Source organism: Anoplophora glabripennis, unplaced genomic scaffold, assembly GCF_000390285.2.
Source record: "Anoplophora glabripennis isolate ALB-LARVAE unplaced genomic scaffold, Agla_2.0 scaffold360, whole genome shotgun sequence".
Taxonomy (NCBI): domain Eukaryota; kingdom Metazoa; phylum Arthropoda; class Insecta; order Coleoptera; family Cerambycidae; genus Anoplophora; species Anoplophora glabripennis.
The window spans coordinates 120,071-141,535 of NW_019416516.1; the positions used below are offsets into that span (position 1 = coordinate 120,071).

General features: G+C 32.3%; 1 protein-coding gene across 1 annotated transcript; it reads right to left on the reverse strand.

Moving 5' to 3' along the window:
• Positions 1-6,928: 6,928 nt before the first annotated feature.
• On the reverse strand, positions 6,929-18,251 carry LOC108908480 (lipase member K-like). The gene is made up of 7 exons (XM_018712527.1): positions 18,036-18,251; positions 13,310-13,502; positions 11,979-12,093; positions 8,104-8,353; positions 7,735-7,887; positions 7,234-7,461; positions 6,929-7,104 (listed from the first exon to the last, which is right to left on the reverse strand). The coding sequence occupies exons 1-7, from the start codon at positions 18,183-18,185 to the stop codon at positions 6,940-6,942; spliced, it is 1,254 nt and encodes a 417-aa protein (XP_018568043.1). The 5' UTR covers positions 18,186-18,251; the 3' UTR covers positions 6,929-6,939.
• Positions 18,252-21,465: the final 3,214 nt, after the last annotated feature.

Here is a 21,465-nt window from a genome sequence, read left to right on the forward strand (position 1 = left end):
TTCATTTATTTATTTAATAATAGTAAAATAATTCCGAAATTGAAATTTTAATTAATATTTCGTTTAACAATAATTTTTGTGATATTTTTGTAAATAAAAAAAAATTATTATAAAACATGCATTTTTTCTGGGGTTCAGGGCTATTCTACGATTTCGTAAATGTGCCCATTGTTATTTTTTCGTCGAGTTTATAAAAAAATAAGTTTCTACGATGAATAGAAGCCGAGATATTGTAAAATTTACAGCGCACATCAATTTGAACCTTGGATTTAACTTTTCCCGCGCGCGCGACCACTTGGACGAGCTTCCCCCACCACCACGCCGCCGGCCGCCGGATAGTTTACTTAGCGAGTACCTTCTCTTTAAACAGCTCGTGAGTCGTTAATTTTCCACATTTTTCAATGCAATTCACGGGAAATCGTAGATTACGTCGTAAACTTTATTTTGCGAAAAATTCAAGTCTTAATATTTATAAACAATTGCGCTACGATTTAAAAAAAAATTTTATCTTGGCTCCTGTCGGTCGCAGGGGGTACTTTTTTTATTTTAAAACTGTATTTTTTTGCCAGCTATCCATTGCATCTATTTTCGGTGAGATAGCATAAATAGCAACAATGTTATTCAAATTGTTTATAAGCGAAAAACGCACGGTTTTTTAATGCACAATTTGAGAATGTTAATGTCAAAAAAACGGTGATATTTTTTAATAGGTCGCTTAATTGCGTCTTTAAGATTACAATGACGCTTTCAGAATCATGTTTGATTGAAAATTAACGTCTGTACAGAGGCTTAAAGTTCATAACTTTTGGAGCCTCCGCTATAAACAAATAGAATTGTGCGAAAACTATTGCACCTACAGCGCCCACTTTTGGCACACTTTTAAAGTATGACAAAACCCTCAACTTGTCATAGGTTTTATAAAATTTTAACAATAAATGCGATAGTTATAAACAAATGAAAAAATGGGCACTTTTCTTGTTTTTTTGCAATAACTTTTTTGTTTATTAACCGATTTTAATTTAACCAGTCTCATTTTGTAGATAATTTTACTCCCTATAAGCTGTCTGAGAGTCACTTTTCGCTAAAATTGATGGTTTTCCCTGCAAAGTGAAAAAACTGTTTTCCTCACTTATTTGTTTAAATAGAAAAGTTAGGTAATAAAAGTTTTTGACTCACGAGATGAGAGATGTCTTGTATTATGTTCCTTTAGACAATTTTACAATAATCTAGCGGATAGGACATTTTTCGAGTAAAAATTTAATTTGTTTGGTCTATAGTTATTTATGTATCAAGTCATTAAAGTGATTCTTTATTGAACGAGCCTGAGATTATGAGCCGAGCGAGTATCTTTTTTTGTAACGTGTAACAGAACTGCACCAACTTTTAACCGAAAAAATACCAATTCGTCCTTGCTGCGTATGCATTAATTACGAAAATTCGACAATGTCGAGCTTTAGGAAGCGGCACTACGCCTTTTGATACACAATTCCTATTGGAGATTATCTTTCTACCACATTGTAACTGATCGGCATTGCGTAACTGCATTCAGGTCGGTTTCCTTTGATGTGGGCTACACTCTATGGCTTGCGATTTTAACAGGCTGATCGGCTTTTAAGCTAATCGCTTTCACAGAATGACCCTATCCGTTGCTCCGGCAAACGCTTGTGTCGCCGAGCTGACTCTTCAAATATATCGTGAAATTGTTCCCGTGGTACTCGATAGAATACACTGTGTGCAATCCCTTTGTTAAAACCGTTTGAAAATGAGTGCATTTCTCATTTCATTTACCGAAAAAATAGTTTTCTTGGAAATTCACAGAAATAAAGTAGCTACTAAGTTTATTTTCCTGAATTTTACGAGGCAGAGATTAAAATCTGAAGTGTTTTTAATATGAGTTCATTAGCTGGAGTTTTAATTTCATATAGCAATTAATATGTTGATTAATAAAAAAAATCGAATAACAAAATCTACTGTGAAAAGAACATGGATAATATTATATGTCGTGCTTAGGTAACAGGGAATTAAAAAGTTCTGGTAATATTTTCATTGAAAGTTTCAATGTTTATTATCCACAGCTATCTATTATTTACGTATTCAAAAGGTAAACAGAAAATATCATGGGTTCGTTTTGATTATTGATAAATCGTGACCGAGTTTCAGTCGGGTCACACTATTTCCATCAAATGAAAATCAACAACATCAGCAAAAAGCTTATTACTGCAGAATTATTAATTTTCATTGCGCGTACATATCCGGAATGAAAATAAAACGTCGCGCTTTATAAATACAACATCAACAATTTTAATTATCGGAAATACAATATAGAACACAACAGAATTGTTAGTTAAGACCACTAAGGATTAATTTAAATAACTTTTAGAGTCCCTACTATAAAATGTATTAACATTATTTATTTACCCTCAAATATCATAATATCCATTTAAGTGAAATGTGACTATGGAAAAATATCATAGGCATAATCACAATCAAAATTGAACACACATTTGAGTTGCTTCCTGTGACAGAACATTGTTATTTAATTTCAAATCCATCCAGGATAAATCTTATCCCTACTCAGATTATTGCGAAAGAGGGTTAGTTCAAAATTTGTTTCAAAGACCTTTTTCTGCTACTTCTGTGTGGGGCGCATTCCTTTGTCCAGAACTTGTATATTTACGTTCAAATCTGACAAGCCGGGTTGTACATCCGGTAGCGCCTTTAAAGTTCATGTGAAAAGTTAAAGTTTCTGATAATTAACCATTATTGGAAGACAATGGCGGATCAGAAGAGGAACAGAGCACAAATTAATTTAATAAGAACCCTGTGTGGCCCAGATACAGCAGAAAATTTTCTCTTAGGCCCACGCATACAGGAAACACGGTAAGGCAATATAAGTAATTTATCGTAGGATAGAATTTAATTACTTCCCCGAAATAGTGATAAAAGGGGTAGGAAGAAAACTGTTGATTGTTGTGTAAACAATTCTAGAAGTCGAAAAGTTTTCAAACCGTTTTTGGTGTGAAGGCGTATGCTTTAAAAAATTAAACATAATGAATATTCCCTTATGTCAGTGATTTTCCCGGAATAATTAAGCATAGTAGTAAGCAACAAGAAAATTTCAGACCAAAATTAATAAAAACATTTTGAAGACGAATCATGGAAATCAAAATGTAAGGAAAGCCATAACTAAAGTGGTAGTGCAATTTCTGATACCTAGATCTTTTTTTTTCAAGAATGTTGTGAAATAAAGGATGTGTGTTAATTAATTCATTAATTGCATATTTTTTTAAATAACGAACTAAAAAATATAATCAGCGGTGCACGACAGTAAACATAGCAATTATTTTTTCTATAATTGATCATTATTTAAATAAAAAAATCCAATAAATGCGAACATAAATTATTATTAAGCCACGGGGAAGATTATACCCAACCTTTGAGAGAATGAATTAACTTAACTGTTGTACTGCGTCTTAGTCCAGGAAATATACAGTTGGGCGCGACTTTTTGTTTCGGCAAGCTGAATTTATCTCTGTAGATGCCAAATAATTATGTACAATAACATATTAGTTTCCACAGTCATAAAAATTGTTTATATTCTGGCTAATGTATAATTTTTACGTAAATTCACGTTTTTCGCTTGTAACTTTTTTCCGTTCATTTCCACGAGAAAAGAGTTAAGTACTTTTTTTCGTCTTCGAAAGACCCACAAAACTAGCCCTCGAGCGTCAAAAAATATTCATTAGATCAAAAGTTATAAACAAAAGAAGTTTATTTATGACTTTTGAATTAAACATTTATAAACTGCGTTATTATTACCAGAACGTTTTGGCATCGCATCATCTCATTCTTTATCACTTGTCTAATAACTCACACGAAATCTGGAATCGGTAAGTTGAATAGTTTACAAGTTATGGCCTTATAAACAAATTAACTAATTATTAGTCTGGACGATCCCCAGCATCTTCCACAATCGTAATGATTTTTTCATGGTGGATTTCATAATAATACATTGAAATCTATAATTTTTTTTAAATTTCAAATTTGCAACCTGGAAATTTTTTTTTATTTTTTAGCCTTAGTTGCAAACGATGCATGAGCGTGATATAGTTATATATTATTACATATTCGGAAAGCTTATGCACCTTTAAGTTAAAAAAAAAGATCATCAAAATTCGTTGAAAAACAACGGAGTTACAAACTGTCAAATATATTATTTTCAAGGGAATTTCGCTTATTTAACGGCAGGACTATGAATATTATCGTCATTTTCTTGGGACTCGCTGTCGTTCGCTTCCCCCACCCTTCCGCCGCGCCACGGCTCGACGAAAATCAAGCGTCCCACTGACTTTTGACAATATTTCTTATGCACTTAACATACTTCCACAAAGAAAATATTCTTACCTGGGAAAGTACTCGGGTTGCCGGTATTTTTTTTTTGCCGCTACCAACCTAATTTGTTTAACAATCGGCTATCAACTTTGACGGTCTGTAACTCCGTTGTTTTCAACGAATCTTGACGATTTTCTTTTAACTTAAAGCTCTTTTCATAAGCTTTCCAAATATGTAATAATATATAACTATCATGCTCTTGCGTCGTATATTTCATTTTGCAACTAAGGCTAAAAAATAAAAAAAAAATCGAGGTTGCAAATTTGAAATTAAAAAAAAATAATAGATTTCAACGTATTATTATGAAATCTACCTTGAAAAAAATCAGTGCGATTGTGGAAGATCATCGGGATCAGACTAATAATTAGTTAATTTGTTTATAAGGCCATAACTTGTAAACTATTCAACTTACCGATTCCGGATTTCGTGAGAGTTATTAGACAGTGATAAGGAATGAGAGGATGCGATGCCAAAACGTTCTGGTAATAATAACGCAGTTTATAAATGTTTAATTCAAAAGTCATAAATAAACTTCTTCTGTTTATAACTTTTGATCTAATCAATATTTTTTGACGCTCGAGGGCTAGTTTTGTAGGTCTTTTGAAGACGAAAAAAAAGTACTTTACTGTTTTCTCGTGGAAATGAACGGAAAAAAGTTATAAGCGAAAAACGTGAATTTACGTAAAAATTATACAATTAACCACCCTGTAAACAATCTTCCCCCCATTTTTATGACTGTGGAAACTAATATCTTATTGTACATAATATTTAGCATCTATAGTGATAAATTCAGCTTGCCGAAACAAAAAGTCGCGAAATGGTCAATTCCCAGCTTTTTTTCCTGGCCTATCTGATGATATTCATATTCGGTCACGGACCAATAGAGTTATCACACTACGCATATATACCTTGAAATGCCGACATATGTTTAATAACAAGGCACAAATCAATATTGCTGCCACCAATTACGCTGTGTATACCATCAAATTTGGATGTATAGATATCGGTACAATGTCTCTGACAGATTAAGCTTAGGATGGCCCCATTCTAATTAACGAGTTGATGAATACAGCGGCAACTACCTACCAATTCAAAAATTAATTAATACGATTTATGCTAAAAATGCGTGATATTTTGACAGTGACAGTTGTTTTTTACTTTAAATAAAGGATGAGAATATATTCTACACGTCAAAATAATAAGAAAAACTCAAATGATGTGTTATGCGATTTTCATTTGTTTTCTAGTTGTAGTGTAATTAGAAATTTTAAACATTTTAAATCGTAATATGCCATGTTCTATGTTGAAAAGTAGGATATTTGTCAGTGTCATTTTACGTTGCAATAGTTTAACATTTGATTACACATTTGTACGATCAAAGTGTTACAAAATGCCAAGAACTTATTCAAATTTAAAGTACGCAAATATGTGTTTGTTTATGGTTTTTGTAATGGGACTGCTAATGCTGCTGTTGAAGAACATCGTCAACGGTTTCCACATCACAGATGTGACAAAGAGCTAGAGAAGCTTCGTAGACGAAGGGGAAAGTGTTTAGAGGTCAATGGTGGTATTTTTGACCATTTAATCAAATAGGCCAATTAATAGAGCATTAAATTAGTGACGCTTTGACAAAAACCATCACGCAATTAACCACAATAAGCAATTTTTGCATTTCAACGTTGACCTTGAAACTTAAGCTCAAGGCAAATCCAAGGTCATTAACGTATTGCTTTCTTAATATCGTATAACTTTTTTTTTGAATTTTTTTATAGGAACCAATCCTGAAAAGACGATATGGACATAATGGACAATAAAAAAAATAATAATACATAATAAACATAATGGACAATAAAATAAAATAAAATAAAATAAAAATAAAAATAAAATAAAATAAACACATGAGTAAAAAAATACATTAAATATGTTGGTTTTATGTTTAGAAATATATTTTTTTTGTGAGGTAATCGATTTTTCTTTGTAAGAACTTAGCACCTGTTGGCGCAGCTATATCAACCCCGGAAAATTTTTAAACTCACATAATAAACGTTCCATTTTCTGGATGCCCTGTCCGCCGCACAAAAAGCACCCCATTTTCCTTGACGGCAATTTATAAAACAATATTTTTTACCTCACCCAGAGTTTCAATACAAAGACTCCAGCGCTAAATTGCATGCTCCCTTGGATAACACTCACCCCTGCGTGTCGGCGGTCACAAGTTACAATCATTATTCGCTAGAGGAAAAAGCAAAAAGTAGTCATTTGTATACTTATGAATAAATCATAAGTTTTCAGCATATTTGCTAGATAGCGGAAGAGAGAATAATTCAGCTACACTGAACTAACGATTTGTTTATTTTTAGCGATCTTTCGGTTCCTTGCCATCGCGAGACTATCCATTTTTCTTTTGTTTTTAATACAAAAAATATGGCCGAAATACATAGAAAGGGGAAAGTGTATTACAGAGAACATATCAAAGAAAGGACAAACAGCAATGCAAACCAATAGACATTCGGATGGACAAAAAAAAACTAAAGGGCTTGGTAAACATTATATATTCCCGATCTTAGTTTTTATTACATCTGACAAAACTTTATAGAAATCGTTCACGTCGGCTCCCATGAAAAAGTCGTTATGTGCGAAATTGAAAATATACTTGGAAGCTCTTGTTTTACTTCCTGGCGAATTTAATTTCGCATACAGGATATCGACGTCCTGAAAGAAATGAAAAGTTTTGAGCTAAAGGATAAAATTGTTTACAAAACAAACAAAAAATAAATAAACATGTAGTTGAAAAAGTGTTTACCCATAACTTGGCGCTTATAGGGAACCTTTAAAACTTACCCTGTCGGATGCAAGAACGTCTTGGCTTCCAACAAATAGATATACGGGGAGGGAAATATCGGTTACGTTGTATATAGGAGGTCTTATGGAGTTATATACAACCACATTGTCAAATTTGTAGTCGTAGTACTGAAAATTTCCTCCACTCAATATGATCTGTATGAAATGCCTCAATACTTTCAAAGAAGTCCCGGTTGGATAGTGCTTTGCAAACAATGGAAGTAGGTCCTGAAAAACGATAATCATTCAAACATTTAAATACAAAAATCACCCAGGTCCAAAGTTCAAAAGTCAATTGTCTTAGATGTCTACGATCTACGTATAACGCCTTAGCCCCTGGTACCAAAAGTCAATAACCCTTTAACCAAAGGTCAATGACTTACCTGCCAAAGGCCAATGTCCCCGAGACTAAAGGTCAACGACTCCCTGTGTCAAAAGTCAACGACCTCTTCGCCAAAGGTCTACGATTATTAAAAAAGGTTTTCTGGGAATGTTACTCACTGGTTTGACTTGCTCCTGGGCAATACCGACTACGGGAAGTATCAAGGCTTGACAAAGAAGAATGGATGGATATTTTCCACAAAGGGACTGAATCAATACGGTCAAAGGAGGCATGTCTCCTACATAATGTATTCCAATTTTTTGTAAAACTGGCTGAAACATCAAACATACGTATGAGGTCTTCAGTGGAAGTGCCTAGTTTGTAAGTTTTGTCAAAGTAAATATTCAGTTACAATTATTTAAAGTAATCATTGCATAATTACGTGAACTAAACAGTTTGATTTCACACCTTTTCTACAAAGGCAAAAGGTTTTGAACTTTTAAGCTTTCATGGACTTTTTCGAAATAATCTTTATAATTTATACTCACTATAACAATATCCGCAAATGCAACTGCCAACTTGTGCCACCCCTCGAAATGTTTCAGGAAAGCAACTGGAGACAGAGATATTAAGGCCTTCAAATTTGACACTGCGTGGTTCTTCTTCACCGTAGAATATATGTATGACGTAGTGGTTCCCATGGAATGACCTATGTATATAATTTTTCCTCTCTGTTCCGTAATATTGGAGATAAATTCGATATTAGCCGGAAGATCGTATACGGCAAGTTCGTGCAACCTTAAATGAAATGCGATTGTTAGTATGAATAAGAAGCATTTCATTCTTGCTATTCGTCTGTATTCGTGACAAATTCGTTCAGAGATTAAGAATTTCTACAGTGTGTCAGAAATCTGACTGCCATTGCTTTAAGATAAGATAGATAATAAACAAAAAAGTTATTTTTCTCCAACCGTCACAAAAGTATGACAATTTTTGACTGTCAGAAGTTTCTAAGGTTGACATTTTCCTTACTGAGAAAAAAAAAATGGTATATTAGCAACAAAATTATTCACTTTTAATCCTAGGTGTTGGGATTATGGGTAGAACTAAAACACTTTAATAATTAAAATATATTGTTTATTCACTTATTCAGATAGCACATCTATTCTGTATCAAATCAGATTAAAAACTAACTCTCTCTTAAGCTTAATGTTACAATATACCTCCGTATGTTTATAAGCATTTTAATTTATGAGCAAGGGCCGTTGGGCTTGAGAAATATAAACACATTAAAAGTAGGCATTAGTATCCAAGGATGGGAATGTTTTTGATTACGTAACTTGAGTACCTTTCAACACTAGGAGCTAAAGTTGACACTTTTAATTCTTAGATTAAAAGTGTTAATCAAGTTTTAATTTATAAAAGTTTATTCGACAATATTTACAATAATGTTTGTTTATCGACATTAATATTAAATACGCAGTTTGAAAAGTATTAAAATTAAATAAACACTGAAACTGCCACTACCCTCATTCTACATAGGTTTTCAGCAAATTGAACCACGAACAATCACAAATGAACTCAATTAGCAACATGGTGACTAATATTTGACAAAGTATCCATGACTACATCGATATATCCTACTTACCTATTTGCTTTATTATCCAATCTGGTTTCAATAATTTCAAAGCACAAATTAATAATTAAATGGGGGGTTACGGTCGGAGAAAAAATAGCATTTTTTGATCCTAATATAATAATATACTATATTATATTAATCGTTTTTTGAATGCATCAATATTGGGGAATTTTATCACAACTTGGCAACAGTGCGACTCGAATCACTTGACCTAATTCTAGAACGTTTGACTAGCGCGAGAAAGCCTTCTTTTTATAGTGTGTGACTAAAAATCCAAAGGTAAACAATTACCTATTATATGAAAATTAATAGAATTGGGAAAAAAGCAATGATTTTTTTTGAAATTTTATTTTTGAAAAGCAGAAATAATAAATTTCTTAGTACTCAAGGGCGTCGCCAGCCAATGGGTTAGGGAGTGGGAGGGGGTCAAGATAAGATAGAGGATGGGAGAAACATAAATTATAGGTTACAGTTAATTTTTTTTTTAAATATTTTTTTAATAAAATTCCAGAGCTAAATTTTTCAAATATAGAAATGTATAACTTTTTAACATACAATTTTATATTTTTAAATTGTTTTGTCAACAAACATTTATACTAATTTATTACAATTGTTTTTTTAAAAAATTAAGTAGTGTATTAATTTTCAAAATTAAAGTTTAAGTAAATAAAATATTTTATTAAAAATTTCCAATTTAATATTTTTTAGCTTAAGAAAATTTTTGTACCCCACTGCCCCCCCCCCTTGGCGACGCCCTTGTGTAGACTCCCTTGTAAGGGTTAAGATTTTAGTAATTTAAAACAAGGACATAAGTTTAATCAAATACGAATTTGAAAAATATGTAATAATGTAATATATTGTCATATTGGGCGATATCAACTTTACTGAATTTTATTTATTATCTAACAAAACTGTTTATTTTATTAAAACTTAACAAACAAATTCAAAGAAGTACTCAAATCATATTTTTATAAAATTTCCAGCGATATCAGTCTCCTCATTTTTCCGATTCTCTGGAAGTAAGTATATAGAAGTAAGTAATATGACACTTCCACAATAGATAACGTTGTTAAAAGAGCATATCACACTCTATAATCTCTTTTGTAAATCCTTCTTATTTATAGGCGACGAAAGTCAGCGAGGAAGATGAATGATAGATATTCTTCTCAAACTTTTGAATGCGATATTTTCTATCGAACTTTTCGTCCCATCCGCTATACCCGTATTTGAATATCAGTAAATCGGTCTCTTTGAGCTGAACGTCTACATATGTCGCTGAATATAAAAAATGTTTATACTTATTTCAATTTTAGCGGATAAAAATGAGAATCAACATATATTTAAAAAAGGGGCACTTGTAACGACCTTACCTATAGTGAAATAAAGACACTGTCATTGAATTAAAATAATCATGTAATGAATTGAGGGAAAATTCAAAATTTTGCACATTACTTTTCATGTAATATACTGATTATATGAGAAAACTGTAATCTGTTCAGTTGTCTTTAATATATGTATTAAAATATACTTATACAGAGTGTCCCATTAATATTGTTTTTACTAATATCTGGAGAATCCAGAAATGCCTAAAAGAGATTTAACAATTATTACAAGATATTTTATTTTCTTAATAAAAAACCTTCTTTTCAATTTTTAATAATATCTCGCTTAGTGTTAGAGATGAACCCAACAAACCGTACAAAATACAGGGTGTTCCATTTAACTTAACAAAGTTAACATCCGTGGCCATTTTATTTGGACTTCATTTGTTTTTCTACTATAATTTTCGAAAAATTCATAAAAATTCATGCAACTTTTGTATTTCACATTTTTTTATAACTCTTAAAACAAAAAAGGGGGGGTCAAAATATAGTGAATCGCCCTGTACATATTCTCTTTATTATTATCAGAATTTCTCTCTCATGTAGATATCTAAATTAGCGATAAATCTATAGCGCTCCTTTGCAACTTTTTTCCTTGAGTTTAAACAGACAATACCTAACCTAATCTGTCTTTTTGACACTCAGGAAACAGAATTAAATTATCACTGTTTTACAACAATTTTCGGATTGCAATTCATTTATTTATATTTAAAATAAGTTTTTGATAAATCACCCCGTATTTTCAGAGATTCATAAAGTAAATCTAACGGACGCAATAAGTACACGATGTATGTATGTATATCAAAATAGTGTTGTTATGATTATAGTTCAAATTCTAGTTTAATAACAATTTACGGGTGCGAAACAGAGACCTGAGAGATTAATTAACTTGCGATTTTGGAAAATGTATTCGTATTCGATTGATGTTTATTTAAGCCGCAGTGAGCTTAGGAGGTTTCCATTTTATAAGCAGACGCCGTTTATGCTCAATTGCTTGAAATAATTATCTTCCCTCAAATTCTATCGATGTAATCTGTGAGAATATTATAGAATACGATCTAGGGGCACTCCCACCAATTCATGTTAATGTTGAACAGTAAAAGGTAACGCTCCTTATTAACTGGTTAGACTTTAAAGTCAATGAAACTTTGGAAAAGGTTACAATTTGAATACTCGGGTCAAATGTCAAATAAATTTGTCATGTTTACGATATTTATAATATATTGGGTGTCCAAATATTTTGTGACGCTTCGTTTCCCTGAGGTATAGAGCTAATATGTATATTAGTAATTACATTTAGTAACTGAAATTGTCAAGAATCGACGTTCATCTATTACAAAACAAGTACGACGTTTTTGTTAAAAACCGATCAATCTTTTAATGAACAAAATTGTTTACTTACCCAAAGTTCCAATACGAGGGATCCTCTGTCGTTAAGTGCGTGTGCTTTCTCGAATATCCCGCTCCCCTAGATGTTGACAGCCATACATCATAACCATTATCAGCCAGTACAAACGCTGAAAAAGTGTTCACTTATTTTATGCCCTTGAATAAAGTTGTAGTTCGTAGTGCCTTTTAGTTGACATGAAGATTAATATCAGTAAAATAAATTGGTTGGAATAATAAGATGTCGATTGAAACATACGCCCATTGGTTCCACCAGCTGAATTATGTGAAAGGTTATAACTTCCTTAAGACTCGACTAATTGTAAGTATGGTGATACAAAGGCACGAAAATTAGCAACTTTTATTAAGCAAGTGATGGTCCAAATGTTCCTGTTTTCCAGAAATTTAATTATGAAAATCAACCATAAATGTAAGTTGACCCTGTGCATCTTGTGCACGTGCGTTGTTTGTTGCAGTATTACTTAGCTGGCGTATAAAACTAACAGTACCATGTGGCTATACTACGGGAACAATTATTACAACCCTACCACGTACAAAGGGTATGTGTTTTTGTATTAATTTTACTTACACACATCATTTTTAGGTTTTACTTTGGATAATTGTTTATTATTATCAAATTACTAGATATTGCTGGTCAAAGTCCATAGAACAGTTGTTTTCTTTTTGCTTCATTTAAATACAACCTGTTTAGTTTAATATTCAAAACATTTACATAAATAGTTGCTCTAACTAATGAATCTTCTCAGTAGGTATAATAACTGAGGATTTGGAGAAAAACTAAATCTGAAAACGTATATTCTATTTGCGTATTTTAGGAAAAACATTCAGTTTAAAATTCTGTCTCGTACCACTCTCCCCATACATTAAAATTGAGTTCCCAGTACATTTCTCTCTGAACGCAGAGAAAGCAGACTTTGTAGATTAACCTTGGTTCATTTTATCCAGCAGTCACAATATTTATTAGCATGGGCAGGTCATGGTTAGCTTGTACATATTACCCCGAAATTAATAATTTTAAGAAATATTTTCAATCTTAAGGACAAGTAGCTAATTACCGAACTTGATACAATTTACTTTAGATCTCATGCATAGTACTACTAAACGCTGGCAAAGACCATAGATGTGTTTGAGAGTTTTACTCAAAACTGTAATTGAAGGGAAGTTCTTGTCATTGAACAGGATGATCCACATAGAAAACCTTGGATTGGTGACGTCATCTGAGAACTCAAAAAAAAAGTTTAAAACTTTTCCCACACTATTGATTGACATTTAAATACATCATATTTCGTCTGTTATGTCAATCCTTTAATTGCAGGCTATAATTACCGAGCGACCTTCGTCCTTGCATCATCCAAAAGACTGCACTCGCGCCTATACCATGCTGGATGAGAACTGGTTGTCTGGTTGAATTTATGTCACTGCCATTATGAGGAATTCTGAACAAGGTTAAGATGTACCCATCGTCTGTGGTTACCCTGTATTTCTTCATGGGGTAGCCATATCTTTTGGCTAGTACAGTCTGAAACAGTTTTATTACCGTCAACACTTCGCCGAAGAAGATAATTCAGGTAGAAAAAAAAGTTGTTGCAATTGTTTTGCTAGAAAATGTTCGTTATTATTTTCAGCTCGGAAAAGTTGTGTTGTTTTCGTATTTATAAAATAATTTAAGAGCATTTTTTGAATTAAGTGTAATTTGGTACTTTCATGAACATGGGTTTGAATTCAGGGAACTTTATATCCCAAACCGTTTAACTCTATAGAATGTCTAAAATAAAATTAATACAGCATTTCTTTCAGCGTAATATTTTTGGAATTTTTATTTTTTATTTTAAAATAACAGGCAACCGGATTGAACTTTTTATTATTAGACAAATCAAAATAAACTCCTCGCCAAACGTAACAGTTTTTCTTATCAAATTATCGTCTGGTTAATACATGGCTCATGCTTATACAGAGCCCACCTTTGACCTTTAGAAACACATTTGTTTATACAAGATTATTTGCCATTGCTCTCTTTCTCTCACATGCTCTCTCATGTTTGTCTTAAAAAGTAACGACGGCAACACTGATAAGTGAGCACAGACAACTGAGTTCGGGGGTTGTTCTGTGACGGCGTAGACAAGAGATTAAATGCAGTTTAAAAGACGAAGACTGTTTATTCATTTAGAAAAAAAATGCCTCAGATTAGTATTCTGGAGAAGATGTACTATTACTCATGATCCCTACTTAAAATTATACATGTACAGGGTTAGTCATTACAATCTGACAACTTGTTGTGCCGCGTGCCTCGTCCATAGCCACTGCGATGCGCCTGACATAAATTCCTGTCCTGTTTTTTCAAAAATAGTTTTCAAACTGAAATATGTCGAAAAGTCCTGAATCAAACAGTAACATATTATATATTTTTGAAAAGAGATAAATTTAACGAAGATGCACTAATATGTAGGGTGTGCCATTTAAAAAAAAAAATCAGTTTAGTGATTTCCATTATTCAGTTGTTTTTTCTAGTAGCGTATTATAAAAATTCATAAAAAAGCTAAAACTTTTATATTAAAAACTTGTTTGTAATTTTAATAATAAACTCACAATAAGTTGTCAGATTATACTGATTAACCCTGTACAAATGTATAATTTAAGAATCATTTGCTTTTATATTAAATATGTCTCCACGCAAACTCATTGTTATTTTTTTCAAGGATTCAATACCAATTTTTTTAACTGTTTTTTTCGCATCAAATAATGGTATATGTATAAATGCACAATTTTTATCGATAAGTAAACCATCTCTAAATATTTCACTTTTTATATAAAGAATACTGAATTGACAAAAATGTGTTTTAATACTAACAAAATTTAAAACAAAATTTATTTGGATGTAACTAATTTTATATTCATATGTTGTCAGAAGACAACAACAGTGACTATAGTAGAATCGTATTCGATGCAAAGTAGAGCAAAAAATTGTCGGCCTTTTATCAAAGGAAAATTGTGTCATCATTTTTAGGAGGCGTAAGATGAACCGTTTCAAATTTAAAATGAAATTGAATGTAAAATCTGAAATACCGCTGCATACGCACTGTGTTCTGGTATTAGCTGTAGTCGGCCAGGTGCATCGAGTGCACGAAGTGGTCGGTTATACGTCAAATACTAACCTGGCGAGCTTGATCGTAAAGCAGGGAACAATAAACAGTGGCGCGTACAGAGGTGAAATGTAGTACATATGTGGAATTTAAATAACGAATTGGATGTATAATAAATTACATTTAAAACAAACAGTTTATGAGAATAAAGGGATTTTTGTAGGAACAGGGTTCCAAACGTGAACTGATCCCTTCATCGCACCCCATTACGATTCTTTTTTCTATAAGGAGAACGAAGTTTCAAAGCAAAAACCTTGTATAACGGATATACTATAAATATTTACAGAATGAAAACAAAATATAAATCCTATGATATGATTCTATCAAAAGGAAACACTAACAACAATTCTCTATCAATCTCAAGAAATATTAACAAATTAAACAAAATATAAATTCTATGATTTATGTACTGTACGCCGAACTGCATTTTTCTCATCTTCATTTAATATTAATTTCTTTTTTCCACCACCTTTTTTTAGGTTTCTTAACGTCTCCTTCATTTTTCTTCTCTCTTAAAATTTTGAAAACAGATGATTCGCTTACTCCAGTATATCTAGAACACATTTCTACCAAACCAGTCTTCAATTTCTTGGGATGATCCTTTTCTAAAGCGTTATAGACATATAATAATATCGTTTTTTCTCTGTAACTTAATACAGATTTTTTTGTACCCACAGCAGTACATCCGGCTCGCGAACATCCAGGCACCGCCTCCCTTTCTCCATATAACGACAACAGAGCAATAATAATACAAAAAACTTCACTTCACTAGCACAGAAAATATAATAGCATTCACGATTCACAAACAACAGCCCGAAACNCCCTTTTTTAGGTTTCTTAACGTCTCCTTCATTTTTCTTCTCTCTTAAAATTTTGAAAACAGATGATTCGCTTACTCCAGTATATCTAGAACACATTTCCACCAATCCAGTATTCAGTTTCATGGGATGATCCTTTTCTAAAGCGTTATAGACATATAATAATATCGTTTTTTCTCTGTAACTTAATACAGATTTTTTTGTACCCACAGCAGTACATCCGCCTCCATTTCTCCATATAACGACAACAGAGCAATAATAATACAAAAAACTTCACTTCACTAGCACAGGAAATATAATAGCATTCACGATTCACAAACAACAGCCCGAAACACACACACAGCACACAAATAAAACACTAAAAACACTTTTGTTACGGAGCACAAGAAATATGATTTTACTCACAAATTCTCAAATAATAGCGCGAAACACACATACAGCCCGAACGAAATATAATTGCACTTATATATAAGGCGGAAATACACATACCAGTAAAATAGGTGAGTAACTTGCATGCTAAGAAATGGCATATGCCGGCGGATGCACACTGCTGATACATTTGCAAGTAAAGTGGAATGTATTATGGCTTATTAGCAAATCAGTAGGTATCAAGTAGACACGTTCCGACATGCCACTTGAACCCCCGAAACCCCCCGCCTCACATTGCATGCCAAAAAATCAAATGATGTGCAATTTACTTGCGCGCCTTCTACAGGCATGCCTTTTAATAAATACACATACCAGGAGCTATCTCTTGCAAGCTACTTGCATGCTTTTGTGCAAGCAAGAGGCATGTGTATTTCCGCCTATAGTTATAACCTCACAAATATCGCGAGCGAGAAACACGCAGCACCAATACAACTGAAACGAAACTGACCACGCCGTGCCGGCACGCGCGCCGCCGCAACAAACACAAGACACAAGTCATATGAGGGAGGAGGAAGGGAGTAATAAATGTATTGTTGCCCTGCCGCCCAATGTGCGAAGGAGCTGCCTTTCTTTTTCATTTTCATAAATATTTAACTATTAATCCATAATGCATAAAGAAATTATTCAATTTCCAAAACCCTTTAAAACGTATTGCACTGATTCCCTTGACAGGCAATGATTTATTACTTTGCATCGAATATGATCCTACTATAGAGTCTTTCGTTTTTTTTAATTTATAATAAGCGTCAAAGATACAAAAAAATCACGTAAGGAAGAATATCTAGAGGAGAAATTGTCATCTAAATAATACATTCGCGAAGAGAGTCAGCATCAGCGAATACGCGAATACCAAAATATCCTCCACGTTTTTAACCTATATCTGCACATCGAAGTTCTCGTTGATCTCTATTTTGTTTATTACAGTTTGATTCCTTTACATAGATGAAGGGGACATCGTAAACTTTCGTGACCGCAGCTGTTAATTTCAAATTAAACTTTAATGGCTAAAGTTTCATTTAGAAACAGTGGTAATTGGATTAGATGGCCTTTTAAATTCCATTAGTTAAGTGTATTGGAAGCTGTATCAATAATAATTTACAGGTTCCATTTTCGAGAAAAAATTTAAAAACGGGATTTAAAAAATTGCAATTTAAAGCAGATATTTTGTTAGGGTTAATCAACTTTTTTACTTATGGCTAAAAGATATTTCCTTCAGTCTAGGTACTTTTATTCCTTGTATTTTTGTAACTCCTATTTTTTTGTCATAGACAGTTTTTGCATAATTATTACGCTCATTAAAATAACAGTTATTTACGCAAATTGACAAATATTGCAGACAAATATTGTAGGATTATTCACACCATACAGTGTGTTGCACGATTCTGTCCTGAAGAGGAGAGCTTCTTTATGAAAATTCCTTGAATATAAAACTAAAAAGCAGTAATATTTTTGGGATTTTTATTTTGTATTGTATTTCTTCTCCAGTGTGCACAATCGTATAACACACTGTATATGCATTTCAAATGCGTATTGTTAAATTAGTTAATGAATAAAATTAATTTCCAAATTTAATATACTAGAAACACACTAAAAAATAAATGATTTATATTCCTTTTAATTCATATTTGTACTGTTTCATTCAAATTACAAAATACAAAAACTTACCGGCGAAGAATCAATGTCAGGATTGTACCAACAATTTTTATTCGTCTGGATGGTGGCATAGTCCCCGAAAGTCCTACAGACGTTTTTCTTATGCGAACTTACAAAACTCCACTGAATAACTAGAATGAACAAAATGTACTGTGTTAACATTTTTACACCACATGGGACAAGCGTGATATAAAAGTGCAGTATACGTTACTTTAGTCGTATGGTACACCTGTTTTAGTATAATACAACGATGGCATTTCATTCGCCCGTATTACCAAGGACATTTTTATAAGGAGATTTTTTTCAAAAATTAACACATGGTATTACGGAATAAAAAAGTATTGATTCATTTTATTATCTTGGAAAATATTAATTATGTTTCCACTGAACGAATATTCAATAAACTATGTGAAATTCAAATCATTAGATGAAGTAATTGATGATGTATGTTTTACCATCATGTAAATTGTTTTAATATTTAAATATGTAACGGAAAATTTTTATTGAGTTTCATCTTTATACCGTAATGTGGCAATATTATTTCAGTCTTGGTTAATTCGATATTTAAAATATGTAAAAAAAATCATATAAATAATGAATTGGAAACAGATCTAAGTAATTTCTTAACATTTCCCTAATCATGTATTCGTTTATTCAATGATGTACATAATTAGTATTTATAATATAATTTCGTTAGTGTATTGCACATCTTCTTACAAGGATTCGGACAAGAGGGGAGTGTTTTTTAGTAATTAAATAGAGGGGTAACGGGTTGTTGGCAACTAAGAAGTTGCTAAGTCACAGTAACACATAATATAAGTATGTCGTTCTTTTTCTAGCACTAATTCGACGCCATTTACTTGTAAATGTTTTAATTTTATATGACTATTAGGTAGAACTTACTTTTATTTCAGTCGAATTGGATCATACAACTTCAAAAAATTATTAGTAGATATTTTGTTGCACTTTATGCAGGGGACGAGTATGTAGAATGATAATATCAAAAAAGTAACTCGAAAGAAGTGACGCTAGGTTGGCAAAAGTGGCGATTTTACGTGTTTTTTCACTTTTTTTACCTCCCACAAAAATCTAGACGACCTATCGAATATTAGTTATTTTATGTTATACTTTTTGAGTAATATTATATACAAGGTGTTCCTAAATATCATGTACATAAAAGGAAGGGTAATTCTTTGGTTTATTTCATGACTAAAAGTTCATATAAACATAGGTCCGCAAACGCTTCGTTGCCGACCTACAGTGTGTTGAAATTTTAATATTTTTTTAGTTTTTTCTCTATAGCTCCCACAGTTTTTGAAATATTTAGCTCAAACTTGGAATATATGTTACGCTGTAGGGCTTACATCATTGGACATGCCAAATGGTCGTGATATTCTATAGAGTGATATTTTTTCGGGGTTCATGCCCCATTTTCTTCCCCTGAACTTTTGTGCGGTGCGCCGCTGGTAGATTCTAAAATCAAAATTGGATTTTATATTTTGTTGAGAAACTTTTTTGCATCTTATGTTTTTTTTGTATCTGCGACCGTTATCGAGAAAAAAATAAAAAAGGATTTTATGTAATTACCTGTTAAAAATTAAAGCTGGGATGACCCATTTCAAAATTCGTAAAATTTGGCATTGTCATGAGATTATAATGAGTATTTAAAACACTTTTACACCTTACAGTTCGTAACGTAAACCTTTAATTTTTAAACATGTGCAGACCCAAGTTACTATTTCAAATGCGAACTGTCAAAATTAATAGAAACAAGAAATTATCTAAATAAAGCCATAGCCTACTGGAGCATTTTAAGAATTTAAATTTCATCTAACGAATTACATAAAATCGTTTTTTATTTTATTCTCGATAACGGCCGCAGATACGAAAAAATCATAAGAGGCAAAAGAGTTTCTCAACAAAACATAAAATTAAATTTTGTGTTTAGAATCTACCAGCGGCGCACCGCACAAATGTTCAAGGGAAGAAAAGGGGACATGACCCCCGAAAAAATATCACTCTATAGAATATCACGACCATTTGGCATGTCCAATGACGTAAGCCCTATAGCGTAGCCTATATTCCAAATTTGAGCTAAATATCTCAAAAACTGTGGGAGCTATAGAGAAAAAACTTAAACAATCTTAAAATTTCAACACCCTGTATATCGGTAACGAAGAGTTTGCGGACCTATGTTGATATTAACTTTTAGTCATTAAATAAGCCAAAGAATTACCCCCTTCCTTATGTACATGATATTTAGGAACACTCTGTATAAATTTTAGGACTTACTGATGTAAATATTACTCAATAAGGCATCTAATAATGTAACAGCCCTGAATTCATCAATGATATCTTACAAATGCAGAGTACTACTAAACTTTGACTGAATTATGAAAGCTTAATTCGATGTAAAGAGAAAAAAGTTCCAAGTTTTCCATGAACTTCTGATCATATTAAAAAAGAAGGTTCATCCTACACCAATTTAATTCTGGAATAGTAAATATAAGGTAAAGGAGGGTAACTTTTAAGGTCTCTCTTTCAAATTGCTTGAAAGGCAAACAATATTTTTTAGACTGCTTTACGTAAATATTTCTTATACGCTTTAATAGGTACGCCTATGTTTCGGTACACAATAGGCCATTTTTAATGGCTTTTGTATTTTTTCAGAGAATCTTCTTTCATTCATTTATCCCATTCATTTATTTCTGTTTTTTTAAGGCGCAGGTTCACCAAGTTGTACACAGTGACCAAATTCCATGATACACTCGACGCAAGATAAATGTTTCCAATCTGAATCGTATTTTGTTTGAAATATGACGGCTTAACCACTTGTCTATACGGGGCGTTCCCATTAAACTCGTGTGACAATATTTTACCGTCACATCTGACATTTTACGAGTTTTGTACAAAAATACTTTCTTCGTAGTTTGGCATTTTTAAAATCGGTAAACTCTCATAGCAGACTCCGTATGAATTTTTTTATTATCTTATTTCTATTAAAAGAGTTGCATTTACATTACAACAGAAAAATCGATTCATCCTAGTTAATAAATCTTGCGAAACGTCTACTACCTACTTACGAATAGTTAGATTGAAACGATTTAAGAAAATTAAAAAATTTATTTTTTTTTAATTTTGAAAACCCTGCAGCTCAGTAACGGCGGCATTAAGAGCCTACGTGTATGTAACGAAATTTACTTAATTTTAGCCACAGAATAGGCCTCTGGTTTTTCTGTACGGCATTAATGAACACTGTATAGCCCGCAATGAAATCAGTTGAAGTTTCTTATAAAAGATGTAAAGCATACAATTCTACATAAAAATGGCCTCTTGACTTTTTCTTGTACTATTAAAATTAACACAGTTAGGTAGGCGGCTGGAAGATAAGGGAAGATTTCAGAAATTTAAAAAAAATCATAACAAAGACGAAAAATGAATG